The sequence below is a fragment of the Lutra lutra genome, chromosome 12, assembly GCF_902655055.1.
Source record: "Lutra lutra chromosome 12, mLutLut1.2, whole genome shotgun sequence".
NCBI classification, from domain to species: domain Eukaryota; kingdom Metazoa; phylum Chordata; class Mammalia; order Carnivora; family Mustelidae; genus Lutra; species Lutra lutra.
Genome location: NC_062289.1, coordinates 75,659,704 through 75,682,023, shown reverse-complemented (window position 1 = coordinate 75,682,023; position 22,320 = coordinate 75,659,704). Strand labels below are relative to the sequence as shown.

General features: G+C 54.2%; 1 protein-coding gene across 3 annotated transcripts; it reads left to right on the top strand.

The window, feature by feature from the left end:
* The first annotated feature begins 3,066 nt into the window (after positions 1 to 3,066).
* On the top strand, positions 3,067 to 14,150 carry ASPHD2 (aspartate beta-hydroxylase domain containing 2). 3 transcript variants are annotated; one of them, XM_047698194.1, is made up of 4 exons: positions 3,067 to 3,222; positions 7,123 to 8,227; positions 13,161 to 13,274; positions 13,814 to 14,150. In XM_047698194.1, exons 2-4 carry the CDS (start codon positions 7,420 to 7,422, stop codon positions 13,921 to 13,923), a joined length of 1,032 nt encoding a protein of 343 aa, XP_047554150.1. In that variant the 5' UTR covers positions 3,067 to 3,222; positions 7,123 to 7,419; the 3' UTR covers positions 13,924 to 14,150. The 3 variants fall into 3 exon arrangements, with proteins under 3 accessions (XP_047554150.1, XP_047554152.1, XP_047554151.1); XM_047698196.1 differs by lacking the exon at positions 3,067 to 3,222 and adding an exon at positions 5,470 to 5,781; XM_047698195.1 differs by lacking the exon at positions 3,067 to 3,222 and adding an exon at positions 6,566 to 6,705.
* Positions 14,151 to 22,320: the final 8,170 nt, after the last annotated feature.

The window sequence follows — 22,320 nt, the reverse complement described above, 5'->3', positions numbered from 1 at the left end:
GGAGAGCGGTACTCCTAGTAACTGATTTGTCCTTTTTGCATTTTATTCCAGGAGTATTTAAATCCTTTTAAAAATGGGGCGCCTAGGTGGCTCAGTTGATGAAGCCTCTGCCTTCAGCTCAGGTCACAATCCCAGGGTCTTTGGATCGACAGCCCAAGAGCCCCGCATTGGGCTCCCTGCTTAGGAAGGAGCCTGCTTCTCCCTCTGCCTGCTGCTCCCCCTGCTTGTGTTTGTGCACGCTCTATCTCTCTGACAAATTAATTTTAAAAATCTTAAAAAAAATAAAGAAATCGTTTTTAAAATACTGAGTCAAATTACAATATTCCAGAAAATGCTGGATTCCTTCTGTCCACCGTGCCTAATTTCTTTTTCCTTCCTAATGGCCCCTGAAGTTACAACTCATGAATTTGGTGTGTGTCCTCTGAAGGATATTCTTTGCATTTGCCAACAATGTAATATTTTGACTTTTAAAAAGGAGAACATACTAGTGTATTCTTCTAATGCTTTTCTCCTGCTTTTCTATAAATATACATATATATCCACAGAAACTACAGAGTAACATTTTGTGTTGTGTGTATGTGCTATGCAGATGAAGTCAGACTACAAGCATAACTCTGATTTTTTGCTCTATTACTTTTACATATATTTATAAAGTTTATATATGTATATATGTAAATATATATACATATATATTTTTAAGATTCTATTTTTTTAGGCACTCTCTACACCCAACATGGGGCTCAAACTCACAACACTGTGATCAAAAGTCCCACGCTCTCCTGACTGAGCCAGCCAGGCAGGCACCCCTAGGAGCTTTACATCATCACATATATATCGAGCTCTTCCTTTTAAACTGTTGCACAGGATTATACAATATAAAAACATCTCTATTCCTTTATCGATTCTAGAATTTCTCTAGGATGGATATAGAGTAGTGACATTGTTTGTTTTTAAGATATATACATTTGTTGTCATTTTGACAAATAAGACTAAATTTCTCATTTTCTTACTCCTTTACTGACTTGCTGTGACCTTGATTTTAGCAAGGCATGTTTTCTCTCTGGACCCCCAGTGACTCCATCTGCAGCCGGAGGGAGTTGGGTGGACTCCACGAGTGGATGAGATAGCATAATGATAGGTTGTGCAGCTTCAGAGTGGGTCGGGGAGGGCTTCCCTGAGGAGACAGCGGGAGGAGGAGGGCGCCAGTGGCAGCCAAGCAGGAGACAGGCAATTTAGACTCACTTGGCCCTTATCTTGGCTCCTCCATTAGTGCAATGACAATTTATTTGGAGCTCTCATCCCAAAGCCCCCTCTGGAAGAAAGCCTGGATACTCTTTTTCTGGGGGAACTCGCCCCCCATCCCAGTGTCTCCCACAGGCAGAAATGGCAAGCATGGTTAGCAAAATGTGTAAAGGGGTAATATCGCCATGGAACCAATAAATACTCTTAACAAATACAGAGTAGTATAATTGCGCTGGTCAAAGATAATGACAGGATTTATAGACAATATTAATTCGTAATGCACTACAGATGGCATGATCCAGGAATGAACACACATTTACAACTGTATGAAGAATGTTTTCCTTCTCAGCCCTGTCAGTGTGATGCTCTGACTGTATAAGCGCCTTCGGAGAAGTCTGAGTTTGAGCAACTTCCTGAACCTGAGAAGGACCAAGTGCCCTCCCACCTTCTCAGCCCTCCGCAGGTTCAACCAATGGGAGGCTGGCAATGAAAAGAGACATCTTGTTTAATGTTCCTAAATCGGATCACTGTGTTGATTACCCACACTTTGAACAAATCTGGATGCATTTTTGGTTTCCCAATGCATGCATTTTGGTTATTTTAGCAGAATAAGGGGGGGGGGGGTTTCTTCCTCCTTTGGAGTAACAAGTGGATTCTAAGTCGTGGTGGAGGTAGGCTCTGAGCCACAGCAGATGGGGATTCTGACCCACCTTAGACGTGGGTTCCAGTGCAGGGACAATTCTGGGACATGGTGGAGGTGAGTTCTTAGGTCAGGGACCAGGTGGGTTCTAGGACAGGTGTGAGAGGTGGATTCTGAGACATGATTGAAGTATGTTCTGGGACAGGGGCAAAGTAGATGCTGGGACAGCAACAAGTCGATTTTGGGACGGAACACATGGATCCCGCGCCAGCCATCCTACTCCTGAGTTCCCAGAACCCGCCCATGCATGGAGCCCCCGGAGCCCTTAACATGTACATCCTATGACCACTGTTAGCTTATGTTTCCCACAGGCCTTAGCTCCAACATCACTTCCTTACAGAGGCCCCGGTGGGGGGCTTCCACCCCATCACATGCCCTCTGCTCCACGCGGCTCACCCTGCCCTGTCTCTTTCTACTACTCTGCGGAGCCAGGTGAGGGTGCCTTTACCTCCGTGATTACTTGGGCACCCTCGACTCCTGGCCAGACTGTGGCTCCCTGTGGGCAGGGCCCGCGTGTGCCCCGCTCCCCAAAGAGCACAGGGCCAGGCACAGGGAGGCTGCCCAACAGTCGCTCCTACTGAACCAAGGAGTTTTTCGTGACATTAGGGATCCTGTCTGATTTACAGTTTCATTCCAAGTGCCGGAGCGGCCATTTAAGTGCGCGGTGAATCAATAAATAAAGGGAAGAGGGCTTTCAGGGCCCGAGGAAGTGAGGGAGGAAAGAAGAGGGAAGGAAAGTGAAAGAGAATGGAAGGAGGAAGTTGTAGGAGGGAGAGCCGGAGCAGGGACAGAGACCGGGGACGGGGGAGCAGAGGGGCACAGAGGGAGGAACGCAGAGCGAATGAATGAACGCCCGCCCGCCCGCGCGCTCCGCCTGCGCGCTCCGCCCCCGGCCCCGCCGGGCAGTGCGTCCCGGGGTCCCCGCCACCGCGGCTCCCATTAAGCCTCCCCAACGGCCCCGCGCACGGCGCGCCGGGGTCCGAGCCCCGCCCCGCCCCGCCCCCACGCCAGCCCCGCCCCGCCCTCCGCCCGCGCCCCCTCCTCCCGCCGGCCAGCCGCGCGCGGCATTGTGGGAGTTGTGGTCCGCGCGGCCCCGCGGAGCGCAGAGCGGCGTCGGCACCGGTGGGGGCACCGACTCGGCTCCGGCTCGGGCTCCCGCGGCGTGGGCCGGGCGGTGGCCCCGCGGCGCGGGTAGGGGGCGTCTGCGCGTCCGCGCCCTCGGGTGGCGGCGTCCCCTCGGCCCCAGCATCCGCCCCCGCCGCCCGCGCGCCCGGGCGCAGGTAAGCGGCGTCTCGGGGGGCTGCCGGGCGCGGGGGGTTGGGGGGGAAGACGGCGCGGCCGGGCAGCCACCACCCCACCCCCCCGGAGAGGGGGAGGAGGCGGGGGCCGGACGGCTGCAGGCCCGCGGTCCCCACGGCTGGCGGCGGCGCGGCCGCTGGGGATGCTTGGGAACGCCGGCGCCCGCCCGCGCCCCGCGCCCCGCATCCCGGCCCGGCCGAGGGGCCCCGCCGCCCGGCGCTCGCTACGTGCAGAGCGCCGCCGGGGCTGTGTTGGCGGCGGGCAGGGCAGCACCCTCCTCGTAGCCCCTGCCCCATCGCGGTGCCCACCGCGGCGCCCCATGACCCTCCTCCCCGCTCCCTTTCCTTCCCTTCTCTCCCCCTCCCCCCAGCCCTGAGCGTCACCCACTTCCCATATTTCTCGTGGTGACCCTCCTCCCCTGTCCCATGAGCTGTCAACCATAAGCCACCTTCCCCAGTCTTCAGCCGATTGCCCACTTTTCCTGTCAATATGCACCTTTCCGTGGTCCCATCCCCCTTCTCCCCTGAACTCCTGGTGGTCACCATCTGTGTTAACCCATCCGCTGCCTCCACCTTTCCCCCACTCTCCAGAGTGGGCGGATGCTGAAAAAGCTGGCCCAGAAAGTGAGGAGGAAAGGTCTCCAGTTGCCCAAGGGGGAGGGCTGGTCCCAAGAGAGTTCCCAGGGTCCTGGGTGGGGAGGGTGACCTACATCACACCCCTTGCCCTGCTTTGCCCTGCTCTTTGGGGGTACTTCTAGGGCAGCCTGGCTGCACCCTGGGAATGACCAAAAGCTCTTTAGCACTGGGCAGCTTCTTGGATCGTAAGGTGAACTCCATTAGCCAAGTTAGAGCTGAGTCTGTCCCCTAGATGTTCATCGTATCAAAAGGTCTATTTCATTGGACTTGCTGACCAATTGGCCATGCATTCTCCAGGGCTGACTGACCTTTACGATCGGAGTTATTAAAGGTCAGAACTGCAGTGACAGGTCCCTGTCCCTAAGGAGGACAGACATGAAACAGATGCAAATGATGAGATGTGTGAAGGAAACCGGACATTACTGTGGTCCCTGAGCCAAGAACTGGAGAGGGGGAGAGAATCCATGCCCTTTCCACTGGCGCCTTCGTGGTTGTCACTGGGTGCCCTGAGGGTCAAATGTTGGAACCAGTACTTAATAAGCTGCCAGTCACCCTGCAAATGTAAAGGATTTTTTAGTGTCACATTTCAGCTGTGAGCTTTTAAACCCACCTCTGGGCTTACGGGCCTGCCAGTGTCTTTTGACTAAGAGGAAGCGGCAGGTAAGAAAAGTCCTAACTTCGGCTCTCCGTGCTGGTTATGAGAACAGGACCCGAAGCTGGGCTCAGGGCATCAGGATCTTTTGCTGCCTTTTGTTTATAGTTCAGTGTAGGGAGCGCTCATGGCGGGCCTTGTCTAGAACGAGGTTTCCCCCAGGAGGCTGGTGAGCCCCAGGGGTGTCCAGTGAAGAGATCTGTTCTTCATCCGCCCTGTGTTCCAGGTTTTCATTGTGCTGGAGTTAAGCAATTAGCAGGGCTGATGGGGACTGACACTTAACAGGTGTTTGCTAAATTATCACCATCTCACTTCTCAACGAAGAGAAACCTCTTCTCCTGAGAGACTGAGTTTAAAAGTTCCAATTAGAAGTTGAGCTCAGCGAGGGGGGAAATCCTTTTAGTAAAAGTGCTTGTTTTTCACGCAGATGACAGTTTCACACTGAATTTCAGGAATCCTGGGGTTCTGGTTGGGAGACAGGCTTGCAAACAAAACACGGGAGAATCATCCCAGATTTTCTTTTCCTTCCCCTTTCAAGGGAACATGTGCCAGTTACGGTATGGCTAGGAGAGAACCAGGGGCACCAAATGGTCTGTTTCCATCCAGTGGGGCCCAGATCTGTGAAGAAATTGAGAACGTGTGAGAAAAAAAAATTGAGCTGCTAGCCTCCCCACTCTTGTATTTTTCCTAGAAACATAAAAACGGCCATGAATATTTAGCATGTGCGTTTTTGACTTGCTAAACATGATAGTCAAATGATTCTTAATTCAACCTGAGCTGGGAAGACGCAAGCAGGCAGTGAATGAGCACCTAAAGTTTCTCTTTCATTTTTAGCCTTGCCAGCCTAGGGACAAATAAAAGTCAGCTTAGATACGTGGCGACAAGAGTGTCCAGAATTTGCTTTTAGGGTCCCTCATCCCGAGATACTTGTCCCCAATGCCCTGGCTTGGCTTTACTGGTTGACCAACACGGGTTGCCACATGTCTAAGCACATATTAAATGTTCGTTGTGACATCCTAAGTGTTTTATATCTGCCGTCACTTTCCTCCATCCCAGGAGATGAGCATGGCCCGGTCTTAGAGATGAAGGAACCGAGAGGGAAGTGTCCCGCCCACAGTCCAGCCCACCTCCAGTCTGGGTTCTTGGCCTCTCTGCCATCTCGCAAGAATTTTCCAGCCAAGCGTAGTCCCCAGAGAAAGGAGAGGGGACAGCTTACCCGGTTTTTCAGTTGCCTTCAGTTCCCAAGAGAGAAGGTAGTACACAAAATGACTTTTGTGAATTACTCGGCCTCTTGCACTGAGGGAATGAATGTATTAGGTGTGTGGGAGATTGTAGATCTGGCTGTTCTGGGAAAAGCAGGCTGGACACAGCGTCTCTCAGCTGGGAAACATGGCCAGGCTTTTGTAGACACGGGCACCGTGACTGCCGAGCTCTGATCTTACTTTTAGGTTATTAGGGTAAACGGCGTGCCAGACGTTGGCCCCAACCAGTGGCGGGCTACTTGGCAGAGTGCTCCTGTCTGTTTCGGAGACAAAGAGACCTGAGAGGGCTTCTGTTTCCATTCTTCCCCATCACTTCCTCTCCTAACCTGCGGGTGAGACCAGTGAGTACTCTCTGGACTGACTAGACAGAAAGGCCCAGTGTCAGTTGTGGGGGCGACCCATGACCCAAGAGCCTACCTCCCCTTCCAGCTTGAGTGCAACCCAGCCTTTGTCAGCAGGGCAAGAGAGATTAAGCAGGAATGATGAAGCACCATAAGAGAGAAGGTAAAATGGGGACGGTGCAGGTTTGTGGTTCCTTTGCCATTTTTAGGAATCTTTTATTTATTTTAAGTCCTCTCTGTGTTCAACATGGGGCTCGAGCTCCTGACCCTGCGATCGAGGGTTGCACGCCCCACTGACTAAGCCAGCCATGTGCCCCTCCTTTGCCAATTTTTTTTTTTTTTTATAAAAGATTTTATTTATTTGACAGAGGCAGCAAGAGAGAGAACACAAGCAGAGGGAGTGAGAGAGGGAGAAACAGGCCTCCCAATGAGCAGTGAGCCTGATACGGGCTGGATCCCAGGAGCCAGGGATCATGACCTGAGCTGAAGGCAGCTGCTTAATGACTGAGCAACCCAGGCACCCCCTTCCTTTGCCATTTTTAAGATGCTTCTGAATCCAGATCTCTCTGTAAAGGTACAGAGACTTAAGGAGAACAAGTATTTATGAAATGCCTACCATGACTAGACATCATCATGCAGCCTGCTGGGGTGTGTGTCCCTGACCTGGTCACGTGAACTTGGGTGAGGTATATAACCTCTCAGGACCTCGGTTTCCCCACCTGTAAAATGGGGCTGATCACACCCCCTATGAATGACACAGAATAGATGGGCCTTGTGTAATTGTTAGTACTGGTTTCAAATTATGCACCACTGGCCTCTTGGGAAATGGGGGGCGGGGGGTATGGCAAAATGGGGAGAGAACACACAAGATTGAGAAGTGTGTCCCCTACCCACAAGGACATTCCAGAAGGATCTGGGATTTTACATTTCAGTTGAGGATATATCCAGGTATAAAAATTTATGCTGGTTTACTTTTCTTTTCTCATGTCAGGTTCGAAAATCGTTTCACGGTGACTGACCCCACTTGCTGGCGTGACCGAAAGCAGCTCCTTCCACCCAGCTTGCAGTGACTTTTTTGTGGGGAGCGGAGTGGTGAGCCCAGACGTGGGTCAATGCCACGCTTGGCGGGATCCGAGGAACCGTGGTGGCAGCCGTGCCTCCTCTGGCCCCAGCCACCCCTTCCCCCTAATGTTAAGCTGCAGGGTGTGGGTGCCCTTGGGACCCCTGAGGACTGACTGTCTGACCTTGCTTCACCCCGCCCCCTGCCCCCAACGTCATCCCCCACAAGATGTCGCTCGAGTGGCTGGTGGCCTGGAACTGGTCGCTGGACGGCCTGCGGGACTGCATCGCCACGGGCATCCAGTCGGTACGGGACTGCGACACCACGGCTGTGGTCAGCGTGGCCTGCCTGCTGGTCCTGTTCGTGTGGTACTGTTACCACGTGGGTCGCGAGCCGCCCCGGCCCTACGCAACCGTCAACTCCCTGATGCAGGGCACAGATGCCTCCGGGCTGCAGAATGGCTACGCATACTGCCAGTCCCCTGAGTGTGTGCGCTGCGCCCACAACGAGGGCCTCAACCAGAAGCTCTACTACAACCTGCAGGAGTACGCCAAGCGCTACTCCTGGTCCGGCATGGGCCGCATCCACAAGGGCATCCGCGAGCAGGGCCGCTACCTCAGCAGCCGGCCCTCCATCCAGAAGCCCGAGGTCTTCTTCCTGCCTGACCTCCCCACCACACCCTACTTCCCACGGGATGCCCAGAAGCATGACGTGGAGCTGCTGGAGCGCAACTTCCAGACCATTCTGTGCGAGTTTGAGACCCTGTACAAAGCCTTCTCAAACTGCAGCCTCCCGCAAGGATGGAAAATGAACAGCACTCCCAGCGGGGAGTGGGTCACCTTTTACTTGGTCAATCAGGGGGTTTGCGTTCCCAGGAACTGCAGGAAGTGCCCACGGACGTACCGCTTGCTTGGAAGCCTTCGGACCTGTATTGGGAACAATGTTTTTGGGAATGCGTGCATCTCTGTGCTGAGCCCAGGGACTGTGATCACGGAGCACTATGGCCCCACCAACATCCGCATCCGGTGCCACTTAGGTAGGTCGTGGGGGCGGGGGCTCAGGGCATAGCCTGCCAGACACGGCCATCCTGGGCCACCAGAATCATGCCTGTCTGAGCCCCACAGGGCACGTCTGTCAAAGGTCGATGCATTATGTGCAGAGTTTTGACTGCAGAGATTGAGTCAGAAAAGGAACTTGTGAGCAGTAGGATCCGACAGAAAGTCTGTCCAGGGGAGCTCTCTGCAGTGGTGGGAATGGCCTCTATCTGCACCACCCCAGTAAGTAGCCACTAGCACCGTGTGACTGCTGAGCGTTTGAAACGCAGCTGGTGCCGGCGGGGGACAGAGTTTCGGCCTCCGTCTACACTTAGCGAGGCACCCGTGGCTGGTGGCTACCATATCAGGCAGCACAGCTTGAGAGCCCGGAGGCTGTTGTAACTGTCACAGGTTCATCCTGATTCCTGGGCTGCTGCACAACATGCCCTCGTGCTTCCCGAGTCGAGGGGGCACGCACGTGTGGTGTTAGTGCCGAGTTCATTCAGGTTCGAGGGCAGTCGGTACCGTGCGCGACAGTGGCCCTAAGAATGGGGTTGGAGTCAGCTTGGCCGGGTTTGCGTCCTGGCCCCAGCGGCTGCTGGCTGTGTCAGCTGGGGCAAGTCACTTTGCCTCCCTGCATCTCCATGTCCTCACGTAGAGAGGAGAGGTAAAGAGCTCCTTCCCGTGGAGTTACTTGGAGAGCCCGCTGAGAACACGTGTCATGAAGCGTTTATGTGCACGGAGCCGGACACGAGTGCTTACTCACCCGTGAGGGGGGCTTCGCCACAGCTCAGCACACGGGGACGTTTGTTCCCCCAAATGCCTTGTGCCTAGTGAGTCATGATAATGGGTAGGTACCCCCATTTAGCATCCCAGATTAGGGGGCATGCCCAGAGTCCGGGTAGGGTCGGCTTCAGGAAATTCTCAGCTCCAGCTGCCTTGGCTTCGGAACAGAGGATGAAAAAGCCGACATGGAGGAGCCCAATCGGGGCTAGAGCAGGGGGCCTCGTGCTGTTCTGTAGACAAACCACAGGGCAGCCTTCTGGGCTCTCCAGCCCCGCTTTCCCCAGAGCCCTCTGCTTCCCCTGCCCCATGTGGGGATCCTGAGCAAGATGGGACGTGGACAGAGAGCTTTGCTACTTTGAGAGACAGCTAGATTCGAGCAGTTGACACTGTGAGTGTTTACAGAGCAGAGGCAGGACAGGGCAGAGGTGCCAGAAGAGGGGGCCTGGATCCGTGGTCAGCTCTGGGACTCTGGGCAAGGAACAGAGTCTCTCTGTGCCTCAGTTTCCTCATCTGTAAAATGGGGAGGTAGCGCTTACTTCAGGACCACTGAGAGGTTAAAGTGGTATTTTCTGTGGCTGCTTGGCAGGGAGAGAGGTGGTAGCTAGTCCCCTGGGATGAAACCAGTGCTGGACAGTCTAAGAAAGGATCCCTAAAACCTGGGCCCTCAGAAAACAGTGGGAAACCATCAGGCTTCGGAAGCAAGCACCCCCGGACTCAGCTCTGTTGGCCCCATCTGCCGAGTGATCTTGGCTGGGACCCCGAAACAATGAGCCTCGCACAAGGGTGACAGTTTGTGCCTGGGGGCTCTCTGGAGGATGAGAAGTAGCATGTGGAGACTACGGGCAGGTAAAGGGCATTTAGGCAAAGGGCACTCTGATTAATCGAGGGGGTGAGGTGGCATCTGAGTGGTCTCAGTAAGGTCGCCATGCAGGACCCCAGGGCCCACTCAGATCCCAGCGTGCGGGCTGCCAGGGCCGCTAGGATGGAGCAGAGGAGTCTTCCCCCTGAGCCCCCAGACGTGGCTGAGTCCAGGGTGGGGGCCGAGGTCAGACAGGTTGGGTGGGAACGAACCATGCAGGAGCCCCTGTGCCCAGCTTTGGGGTGGAGACTGGGGCCATGGGGGACAGTACTGAGCTTTCTTCAAAGGTTTTCTTTGGCTCTTTTTCAAAAGCCTCAGAGTGACCCGGCAGGAAGGGAGTCTGGACTGAGGTAGAATTCCAGGCAGGTGTGTTCAGTGGCAAGGGCAGCGGGATGGGGGGCAGAAGAGCTAGGCTTTGCCTTCTTTGCACAAAAGCCTGTCGTGTACCTGCGTGGTGCATGTGTGAGTGTAAACCACGCCCCCACAGGCCCTCCGTACGACCTGTCGTTTCCTTCTCAACCCTGCTAGTTCTTGCCACCAGAAAAACTGGGCCGTGTCATGTTCTCCTGGAAGGAGGCCCGCTGGACTGTGGCCGCTTCCCCGTCGCCGGGGCAAGCTCCCTGGTTAGGTTTGCTCAGCGTTTCCTTCTTTCCACAGTCATGCACATGTTCGAATCCACTGCGGAATGAAACAAAGGTGGGTTCGACCCCTGTGACCTTGGGTGTTGCCAGAGAGGGAGAGAGCCTGGTACGTCCCTGGCCAGAATACCTGGCTGGAACGCAGGAGACACCCACCATTCCTGAGCCCTGCTCTGGAAATGCCAGCCTTTGTTCCCTTTGGCTGCCTGCCATCTGAGCTGTGACTCGTGGAGCTGACCCCACAGACACCTGAAACCCCGGCCATGGCTGTACATTCCCCCCAGTCCATTCATTCACCAAAGACCTGTCTGAGCTAGCTCTAGGGGTGGCGTCCCTCGGTCTGGACCCCACGTAGCGCCATGGGACAGCTCCAGCTGGGGGCTGGGACGTCCTGACCACATGGCCACAGACCTCCAGCAAGTGACCTCTGACGTTCACGAGGCACGTTGACTGGGGAGGCAGATGTCCTTCCACACGGCCAACCCTCAGGAAAGGGTAGATGAAAATGCATGAGCATATTCAGCAAATTCTTGCTCAAGAAGCACAGTTAGACTCTCATTGCCTTTCACGTGCTGGTGTCGGATTTCTGGGCCAACCGGCTGGGTGGAATTGGCAGACCAGCTTGTGTTTGCCTTGCCTGCCCGAGTGCCAGCCTCCAGCGTCCTGAAGTCGGGGGAGAGGGGCGCTGAGCCCTTTTTGCAGCCTTGACCTGCCTCGTTGGGTGGTCGGTAGGGACAAAGAGCAAGCCCTCAGCCAGAGCATGTGGGGCCTAGCTCCATCCCCAAGAGCCCCCTGATCACTCTCTCTGGGACGGTATTGATCATCTCTGCCAACCAAGCTGGTTTGGGGGCAGTAGGCAGGAATGGGGTGGGGGCCACTGGAAGGCCGGGGCATGATGAAGGGGAAGGCAGAAGAGAAGAAAGTAAGCAGGGGGCTGTTAAGCCAGCAGGCCAGACCATTTTTCTGCTGTGCTGTGGTGCATGGTGATGAATCATTTAGTGGCCCAGAGAAAGGAGAGCAGAGGAGAGGAAGCCCTGGGGTGGAGGGTCCCTGCAGAGAACCACTGAGTCCTAATGGCCTCGTCCAGTCAGTGAGGGCTCTCTCCTCCGGGCCCGTCGTAGCCCTAAAACCCACCGCCCTCCCCAGTAGTTGTTACCAGTAGCAGGAGATGGGAAATGATGATTCCAGAGTTGGAATGGCCCTTCTCACCTGATTCAGTGAGATTGACAGTGGAAGCCTTTGCTACAAGAATGGACAAGCACTTTCGTGCCACCACTGCTGACATACTGTCCAGTGTCATTAGAGCCCGTTCTGTGGTTGGGATTTAAACCTCATGTCCCCACCAGGACTGAATAGCAGACTTCTGGCAGGTCACGTCACTTCTCTGAATCTCAGCGGCTCCGTCTGGAGAGGGGCTGAAGGGATGTCTGAAAAGTGCTGATTTAGCCCAGACTTGCGCTCAGGCAATCTGTGTATTCCCCGTGGCAAGGACAGTGGCCACGTAGCCCCTAAGGTAAGCACACTGCTGTTCCCCCTTTACAGGCTCAGAGAGGTGAAATGACTTGCCCAGAGTACCGCGGCAGTAAAGGGTCAGAGCTGGCCCTCTAACCCCAAGTCTTCTGTCCTTGCCACTCCTCTGTGTGGCCTCTGTGACTTCCTCCTGCACACGTGCTTCCGGTTCAAGGGGCGTATTAAAATGCTCTGTTAGCAAGAACTCTCTTTCATGTTCATCCTAAGGAGTCAGCTGGGGCTTGTGGTGGGCAGGGCCGACTGGTCCTGCCTCACGGTTGTGCCCGTAGTCCCCAAAGACAGACAAGACCACCACGATCACATCCCCTCTGGCAGGACCCTGCTTCCTCCCGATGCATCCTTCCCGAGAGCTGTGGGGCCCACCCAGCCCCTCGGGACTCTGTTCCATGGCTGTGGTGGTGCCTTCATTTACAGATGTCCAGGCAGTGACAAGGCCCGGGAGTTTCCTTGGATCCTAGGGTGGGAGGCGGGGACGTGAAAGTGGGCACACAGCAGCATTTCAGCTAGGCCTGCTCCCTGCAGTTATGCACCCCTGCTTGGCACCTCATGTGCTCACCGTTGTGAATGTATGGAGGCTTACAAAGATGTGGGCCTCTTTCCCCGTGGAGCTCAGGCATGGCCTTAGGGGTGACCTTCAGTGTCCCAGAGGGCGGCCAGAGGAGCTTAGACTAAGAACATGCCATCCTCAGGCCCCGACATGGATTTAAAGCTTGGAACCCAAAGAGGAGGGCCTGGTTTCATCTTAACCAAAGGAGCCCTAGAGATTGGTTTACCAGGCCAGGCGGGTTATAAACCTGGTCTTCTTCAATTAATGGGGGTTGGAATAGGAGGTCCCACAGGTGGGCTTCAGGGGTCTCAAAAGTGCAGCACAAGACTTGGCAGAGTGACCCATGACCCAGAACAGATGAAGACAATGGAGGAATGTGGTTTTCCAGGGAGCTCGGTGATGGTCGGGGTCCACAGCCTGTATTTCCCCTGCCAAAGCACCCCCCACCCCAGACAGGGCTCTGAGGGGTGAGGCAGAAGGCCAGGACACTTCAGAAGTTGACAGTTGGTACCAAAACAGCCCATTCCCCCCATCCCACCTGCTTTCATTCTCTTTTCTCTGCTTTTCCCTCAAAGGTCTCAAAACCCCAAGTGGCTGTGAACTGGTGGTCGGGGGGGAGCCCCAGTGTTGGGCAGAAGGACGCTGCCTGCTCTTTGATGACTCTTTCCTGCACACTGCATTCCACGAAGGTGAGCGGCTGCCTTTCTCTTTTCTTTCTTTTAAGTTATAGGCTTTATTTCTTAGCACAGTTAGGTTTCCAGAAAAACTGAGCAGAATATATAAGCTCCCCCTCCATTTCCCCTTCCATTACCATCTTACTTTAGTGTGGTTCATTTGTTGCAAGCAACACATAGAGTGACAGGTTATCATTAATTGAACTCTAGTCTCCTTTGGGTTCACTCTTGTTTCTTTGTGTTCTGTGGGTTTTGACAAATGTGTAGTGACACGGATGCACCCTGACAGGATCATACGGGAACAGTTCCACCGGCCAAAAAGTCCTCTTACTCACTCCTGCCGTCCTCTGCCCCTCTCCTTTCACACGCTCCACCTCTCCTTTCACACGCTTATGAAACCATGGTAACGTTCCTGTTCAGAGAGGAGGCGATCTTCCGATCCAAGCCAAGGGACAGGATGGGCCCTGCCCGGAAGCTCACTGGGGGGTCCAGCACTGCATGGGTCCTGGCTCTGGAACGGTTTGAACCTCTCCTCTCTCGCACCCCCCTCCCAGGTTCAGCAGAGGATGGCCCACGGGTGGTTTTCATGGTGGATTTGTGGCATCCCAATGTGGCAGCAGCCGAACGTCAGGCCCTGGATTTCATCTTTGCTCCGGGTCGATGAGAACGTTTTCTGTGCTGGAGTCGGCGACAGTGGCCGCGGGTCAGCCCGGGCAGACTGGGGTACGGTCCAGCCCCAACCCGTGCTGTGAATCCATGCTCTGAGTCCTGCCTCACCAGAAAGTTCTTATTTGGGGTTTTGAGATCACGTGGGCTCCCTCTTTCCTTTGGTTATTGTAAATGGGAAATTTTCAGCTTGTATCACCTTAGATTTTTCTTTTTTTCCTTCCAGTCATTTGCTTCTGCGATTCCTTTCTGCCTAATAGCGCGTTACTTTGCTCTGTGACTGGGGGCTTTGTGCCTTCGGTGTGACTGTTGTCTGTGCCGTGTCACGTACCTGGTTTTTCAGTGCTCTGGAATAGAGTAACCAAGCGGTTATCTGTCTGAATGTAATCACGTTAAAAACTCCTTGTGGTCATCTGAAAAGAAAAACGAATGAAACAAAACAAAAACTGCAAACCAGAGTGTTAGAGACCTTGGCCTCTGTTGCCATCACGGTTACATAGGGGACCCTTCAGCCACCCTGGGGCAGGGGAGAGTCTGCAGTTCCCACACCCAGCCAGCTTCACGGGCAGGGGGGGCCCAGTCAGGGGCGGCATGCACGGCTGGGCCTGAACAGACTTGTCACCGTCGCTCCCCTCACTCCCAAACCCCTTCAGGTCCCCGACAGCGGGGAGCATCTGGCTGGTGGGACTGGAGGCTCCTGTGTAAACACGGCTTTCCTTCCAAGCTGAGGCTGGTGTCCTCAAGAGCCAAGTCGGGGCTCCCACGGATCAGCTGCCGAATGTGTGATCCGCTTACCTCACTGCCCACAGGAGCCCTCCTGCCAAATGGGGCCAGGAACACTCCCTGCGCAGCCGCTTCGAGTCGGCGGCGATGAACGTTCAGACCAGCCGTTTGGCTGATAGGAGCTATGGCAGCATGAGACTGCGTGCTCCTCCGGTGACATTCCAGCAGCACCTTCCTCTGGCAAAACTGGAATTGTCGATCTGACCAAAAAAATGTCTGTTTTGCTATGGAGTTTTGTTGCCTATGATTTTCCATTTATTTGTCTGTACATAAATGTACCAAGTGCTGGGCTCTGAGACAGTGGAGGGGTCGGCCCCATGTCTTCGTCTCTGCGCAGGGGTGCATGCCAGGTGACAATGACCTAAGCCAGGGGGTGTGAGCGGGGCCTTTGCAGAGACCTACGAACCCAAAAGACCCACAGCGGTGGAGCTGGCTTTTCCGTTTCTTGTGAAGGATATGGCCAGCTGGAGGCACAAATTCTAGAAACATTCTCCTGTGACCTGAGGTGTGCAAGAGTAGCCTCCAGCTGTCCTAGAGATGCCTTTTTCGAATCACGTATCACGGGCAGTGTCTGATGCATACAGTGGGCGGTGTACAGCTGGTCACCTGTACGGGTCCAGGGTTCTCTCGGAACAGAACCAGCAGCTTCCGGGAGGAATGGCCGTCAGAAGTGACCCTGGGCCGAGACGCCCTAGGCAGTGACTGGCAAGTGAGCAAAGAAAACCTGTTTCCATTGGAGTCAGATCTCTACACCGATCTTTTTCAGTGAGCGGAATGCCGGACAGGGCATCAGTTTCCAACATACGTGAAATCTTTTTACTCATTAAGTATCTTGTCAAAGAATCACCGAGGTGCATGATTTCTATACATACTGACTGCTCTCCGTTTACAAAGCCCACAGCCCACACGGGTGCCCGGCCACCGGAGCTCATGTGCCGTGCTTGGGGAACAGGAGATAAATAAAGGACCTTGCTGAAAACCAGAGTGAACTGTGAAAGTGGTCTGTTGGGGAAAAGAGGGCACTTGGCAGGAGCCACTGGGAGTTTGGATCACGTTGCAGAGACGGGTGGGGCCCCGCAGGCACCGCTGTCTATGGTGAGTGAGACAAAACGGAGCTCTCCAATGATGGGTGTGGGCTAACAGGAGCAGATCCATGGAACGTTAAGGAGCTCTAAGTGGCACACGAGGCAGAGAACAAGGACCGTGGCTTCAGGAAAGGTAGGGGTTGGGAGGTACTCAGGACTCTGTGCCAGGAGCTGGCTTCCGCCCAACCTTGGGCAAGTCACGGAGCCTCTGGGAGCGTCGCTGTGCTCCTCTGCAGATATGGCCTCATCCCTACAGCAGCAGTGAGGTCCCCTTTCTGCCATAGTGGTTCTGAGCAGGTGCAGGGGGACAGGTGAGAGGCAGGACAGGTAAGAAAGAGGCAGATCAGCACGTCTGATCAGTGGTGGAGGTGGCCTGGGGAACCAATGGCCCCTTCCCACCGCCTCAGTACAGGGGAAGAAGCAAGTCCCTTAGTTGAAATTTTTCCTTTTAAAAAGAGGTAGGTGGGGCACCTGGGTGGCTCAGTGGGTTAAAGCCTCTGCCTTCGGCTCAGGTCATGATCCCAGGGTCCTGGGATCGAGCCCCGCATCGGGCTCCCTGCTCAGCGGGGAGCCTGCTTCCTCCTCTCTCTCTCTGCCTGCCTCTCTGCCTACTTGTGATCTCTGTCTGTCAAATAAATAAACAAAATTTAAAAAAATAAAAAAAATAAAAAGAGGTAGGTGATGCGGGTGGCCTGGGGCCCCGGGAGCAGCCAGGCTGCCTGGTGTTTTCCCAGCAAGCTTGCTTCCAGCTGCAGTCCTGGCTGGGCTCTCTCAACAAGCAGAAGGGAGGAGCACCACTTGCCTGGGGCTGAGATGTTTCTCGCTCTCCTGAAGTGTGCATTGCCAACTAGGCAATTGCTAGAATAATTTACGCGCTACAGCTAAGGGTGCTCAAGGTGAGAAAGGGGAGCCAGCATGCCCGCCCAGCTTCAGATGAGAAGCCCTGCTTCCATCCTGACACAGCCCAAACCACCTTCAAGCCCAGACCACACAAGGTCACGTCCCAGGGCTCCCAGGCATCTGCTCCTTATCCCTACCCCCTACCGCTGCACTCACCCAGATTGTCTGGGTTCTGGGTTACACTTGTAATGTTGAATGGCCTATGGTGTATAGCCACGTATAGCCAGGGAGGGGAAAGGTGATCTAATCCGCTGGTTCTTGACTTTGCACAGTACAATCACTGGGGTGTTCTGAGAAATAGTGATGCCCACAATCCCCCCCCACCCCCGCCCCAAAGCATCTCATTTCTTTGTTCAAGGGGTGGGGCCCGGATCTCCGTATTTGTTTTAACTCATTTCCTGCCCTGATTCTAATGGGAACAAGAGTCAATGCCCCTTAAGAATGGCAAGGCCTTTGAAACCAGCCAGCTCCAGGTTAAAGTCTGGACGGTGTTCCTGTGTGACACCCAGGCCACTTCTAACCTGGGTCTCTAGTGAACAACCGCTATTTGTAACATTCTCCTCCAACAGTACCCTGCTGAGCCCCTTGCAAGAGGTAGCATCCCCATTCTTAGTTCTTGGGTTTCTAGGGTCTGGTCTGCCCCAACTGCAGGGCTGGGTTCACCATCCAGACCCGACCAGTCAGAGCCTTCCAAACTCTTCAGCACTCAGGAATTAGGTCAGGGCTGCTGACAGGATCCTGTCCTTTGGCTAAGATCATTGAGAAAGAAAAGTTACTTTTCATGCAGTAGAGGTGGGGATCTAGTGTAAAGAAAATCTGACAGTGAAATCCACAGAGGAAAGCAGGTGCCATTGTGTGGAGGTCACCAGAGTCCCTAATCTAGCTTTGCCTGGAACCAGTGCTACCACCGGACTTGCCACTTCCACAAGCCAATAAACTCCCTTTTTATTCTGAAGCCAAATTTGATCTGCAGTTGCTGTCCCTCCCACCAAAAAGTCCTGACCCACTTGGTGAGGTTCATCTATAAAATGGGCCAAATGCCTACCTTCACAGGCTTAAAGTGGGCTTTGAGTAAGATAACAGTATGTCACAATCTGGGTGGATAGGAAGTGCTCCATACATATTTTTTTAAATGTTAAGTAATCAAAGCAAAGGCTCAGTACAAAATGCTATTTGTGAGGACCATCGGGCCCTGCTGCCAGCAACTTCCCCCTAAGATACACCTCCCTGCTAAATCTTGCTAACCAGATGTAAACACAGGGGACAGGACAAAATAAGGCCATATATTTTCAGGCTGCTGACAGATGGCAGTGGAAATACTCAAGCAGATTGTAACATTAGGTGGCAGGCGGCAACACACACAGAGATGGATTTACTTTCTGCCTCCTTCCCAGGCACACACGTCGGTCCTAACTTCTGATCACCTACCCTTCCCCACGTTTCCCCATGTCTGATGCATTAGACACCCCAAACCCAAGGTGAGAGTGCTTTCTCCCCTGGGTACAGAGAACTCTGTGCACTCTAGAATATTCTTCTGCCTCTATTAGTATCCCACGAGTCGTTGGGGCCCACACTGGGGGAAGAGAGACAGTTGTGTGCATGTAACACAGAGAAAGTTAGCTCATGGCAATAGTCCCTGTGGCCAAGGTCACGTGGCAAGCTGAAGGCCAGGCTGGAATTAGAGGCCAGGTCCCAGGCACGCTGTCTGGCAGCCTCTTGACCTCCAGTCACACATTCAGGCCTCCATGGCTGGCACAGGGACTTCTTGGAGAGGCCATTTGTCCTCTTGGGACATTCATTGAACCCCACGTTCTGGGAGCCCCCACAATACGCCATGCCTTTACATAATTACCTTTTCCTCTCCATGTCAGAGAAGACACTGAAGTTCCAAGAAGTCAAGTCCCTGAGCCCCAGCAACTCAGAGAGATGTGATCTGAGCCCAGGGCCCACAGAAGCCCCTGCGGGCTGGTTGGAGGGAAGACATACACAGTGCCTTTTCGCCTGCGCAAGGGAGGTGGGGCTGCTTGTCTCCCCCTCCCCCTGCCTAGGGGGCCTCATGGGGTTTCAACGTCCAGGCCTCCAGCCCTGCCTGAGGCACTCTGCTGGGAACAGGTGCATGCACGCTTGAGCACGTGTGCGCGCGCGCACACACACACACACACACCCGGGCACTCAGGGAGTAGCCTCTGGGCTCTAACAGGATTCATGAGCACTGTGGATTTTATTCCCAGGAGAAGGATAGCCAATTTACCTGTTAAAGGTAAACAGAGAGGAAACGTCCTTTTTCAGTCTCACAAAGCCCTGAGAACCTTTACCTTAAGCTTCCCAGATTCAACAAAACCTTGAGAAAAGATCCAGAGTATCTCTTTTCTCCTCCGCCCAGCTGATAAGTGTTGATTGTACACCCTGTCCTCCCCAGTCTCCTCACGATGGCCCAGGGGTTGGGGGCGACAGGGACTCCTCCTCCCATCACCCTGCTTCTCATCTGTTCAAGAGCCAGTGACCTTTCTCATGAGAGTCCGATCCAGTCACTCCCCTGCTTCAAAGCTCTCCTCTGCCCAGGATAAATTCCCAGCACCCCTGTAAGCATGCAGGGCTTCTCGGTGGGGGTGGTGGAGGTGGTGGGGCCCCATCTGTGCTCTGTGGCACCGCACTGTCCAGAGACCAGCGGCTTGGAATTGCCAGGACACACAAATCACTTGCAAGGCAGACGTGTTGGTCTCCTGTGGGTGCTGTCCCGAGGTTCCAGGACAGAATCCGTCCCTCACCTCCTTAGGCATCTGGTGGCCCTGGATTGTGGCCATGTCACTCGTCTCTGCCTCCATGTCACCTCCTCTCAACAGGAGTCGTTTTCCTCTGCCTCTCTGGTAAGCAGGCTTGTGATGGCACTGGGGTAATCCAGAATATTCTCTGCATCTCCAGATTTTTTTTTTTTTTAAGATTTTATTCATTTATCAGAGAGAAAGTGAGAGAGAGAGCACAGAGGGTAGAGGTCAGAAGCAGAAGTAGACTCCCCGCTGGGCAGGGAGCCTGATGTGGGTCTTGATCCCAGGACTCCAGGATCATGATGTGAACCAAAGGCAGCCACTCAACCAACTGAGCTACCCAGGCACGCCATGTACTTCCAGATTCTTACTCACAACAGCAGGATCTTTAGCTTCTGAGGTAACGCAGCAGCCAGGAATGAGGAGGTGGTACTTCTGGGGGCCCCCCACTCACTGCAGGGTGGGGTGTTAGGAAAGTGGTATTGGTGGGGGTGTGAAGGGCATGTCAGCCACTTCGGAGAGGGCCACCGTGGGGTTAACACTTGAGAGAGTGTGGAGCGGCCGCCAGGCTCCACGTGCTACTGCTGTCAATGTGACAAGACCCAGAGAGCCTGGATGCTCCCCACCAGCCTCCCTAGGCAGCTTGATTAGGCTCAAAGCACCACCCCACCGCCCTGCCCATGGACCAGAGGCCCTTTCCCAGAAGCAGTCTGAATGCCACTATTAATCACACCAGGGGAACTTGATCCTGGAGGCTCACAAGTAGTCGATGCTGGGCAGCCAGCATGGACTGACCCAAAACAGAACCCTTCCCTTCCTCCCCATCCCGTGTTCCCTGCTGGCATGAGGCTGTTGTCCAGGGGGATGCGGGCACTCTGGTGTCACTTGTAAACCAAGGCAGGGAAGGGTCTGTCCTGCAAATGCCACCTCCCTGGGGGCACACCAGCCCCGGGGGTATGGGGCCCACTCTAGCAGGAGGATCCCTGCTCTGGGGAGTCCAGAGTCCAGATGCTAATTTTCAGAGTATGGCCTGGGACTGTCCGGAAATGATGTCCTCAGTCACCAGAACCTCTGCAGTACTGAACAGGAAGACGGGGGGTTGAGCAGTGTGCTTCCAGCGGCCTCTGGGCCCCGGTCAGGGTCAAGGCTGCCACTGAGGTCATGGAGCTGAGCCCCATGGCAGAAAGTAAACGGGACCAGAGAAGCAGAGGGAAGGGGTGTGCCTGTGCATGTTTATGGACTCCAGCTTTTCTGAATTAATCTGGGTCGATGAGACTCGGGTGGGGGGGTGCTTTTCCATGCACAAGGAATAGGACTTGTAAAGTCCCATCTTGGTGGAGAGGAGAAGGTTCACAGCACAAATGACTGTATGCAGCTGTCTTCTCTGCTCTGGTGCTGGGGGACACTGGCTGAGGGCAAGTTGGAGCCAGAGGGCAATGTGCTGAAGCTGCCATAGCTGAGAGCCCAGTGCTGGGCTGGTGACGGGGAGATGTTCAAGGCTTCAGGAACAGTGGGAATGCACACCAGGGGAGGCCACTCTCCAGGTGACCCCCAGCTCTTGGACATGTATCCTAGGACTGAGGAAATCAGCATCCAGAGGGACTGTCTCAGCTTCCCCCACACTGCTGCTCGTCCCCCAGCTCCACCTGCGTTTCCTCAAACTCCAGCAGAAAGCTTTGTGGGTTTTCATGCACCTCACTGTGGGCCTCCCCAAGAAGCAAGCTGGGCTGGGCCGGGAAGGCTGGGGGCTTGGGGCCATTTGGTTGTTTACTTTCAGAGAAGGGTGACCTGCATGGAGGCACCTGCGAGGCTGGAGTAAGAAGAGAAGCCAGGGCAATGCCCAGAGGAAAGCGGGGAACCCAGCTGGGCATTAATGTCCAGCTCAGGAAGCTGTAGGAAGAAAGCTGAGGGAGCGCTCACAGTATCTTGCTATTGTCCAGCCCTGCTCTCTCCAGTGGGAAAGGAGTAGCTGGGATCCAAGCCTGCAGCTTCGTCTAGCATTTGGCTCAATGGCCCCCTGTGCCAAAGTTGTAAGGAACCTAGTTTGGTGGGTGGGATATTCGCGCGCAAGTGTCTTAATGAGCGCTTACTGTGTAACAAACGACCCCCAAACGGTGGCTCAGAACCACACGCATTGATTATGTCACATAATGGGAATTCGGAAGCAATTTGGTTTGACAGTCCTGGTTCAGGTTGTCATAAGGCTGCACTCATCTGAAGGCTTGACCAGGGCTGGAGGAAGAAGGCTCCCTCGCATGGCTGTGGGCGGGAGACCCTCACCACGACGGCCTCTCCACGGGCTACCTGAATGTCAGTTTCCCCCAAAGGAGACGAACCAAGAGAGAGATGGAAGCTGCCACGTGTTGTGTAACTTGCTCCCAGTAGTCATACTGTCGTTTTTACCACGTTCTGTTTGTTAGAAGCAAATCACTAAGTATAGGCCCTGCTCAAGGGAGAAGGTAGGTCCCTAATTTGTTGTAGAGAATTTGTGCTCATTATTTTGAACTAACCATTGCGTGTGGGTCTTCACATTCTGCTGTGTTGATCTCTGGCTCTACAGTGAATTTTTAAGACTTAATTTGGGGTCAGATCTAAAGAGGAAGCATGTGTCTGCCTAGAACATGGATTCTCAGAAACAAAAGCATTTTGTGTTAAGAGTGTTTTTAGGCTCAATGGCAGCTCTGAGAAAGTAGATGGGGAATGAGGTTTCCAAAAGCACACCCAGTAAGATTAAGGTCTGCAGATGGCATGACTTCTAGGAAAGGCCCCAATGACAGCCCAGTGATTTTTTCCTGAAATGGATCGGGTTGGGAAAAGTCCTTGAACTCAGGCCATTAGCTAGCTGGGAGCAGGCAGATGAAA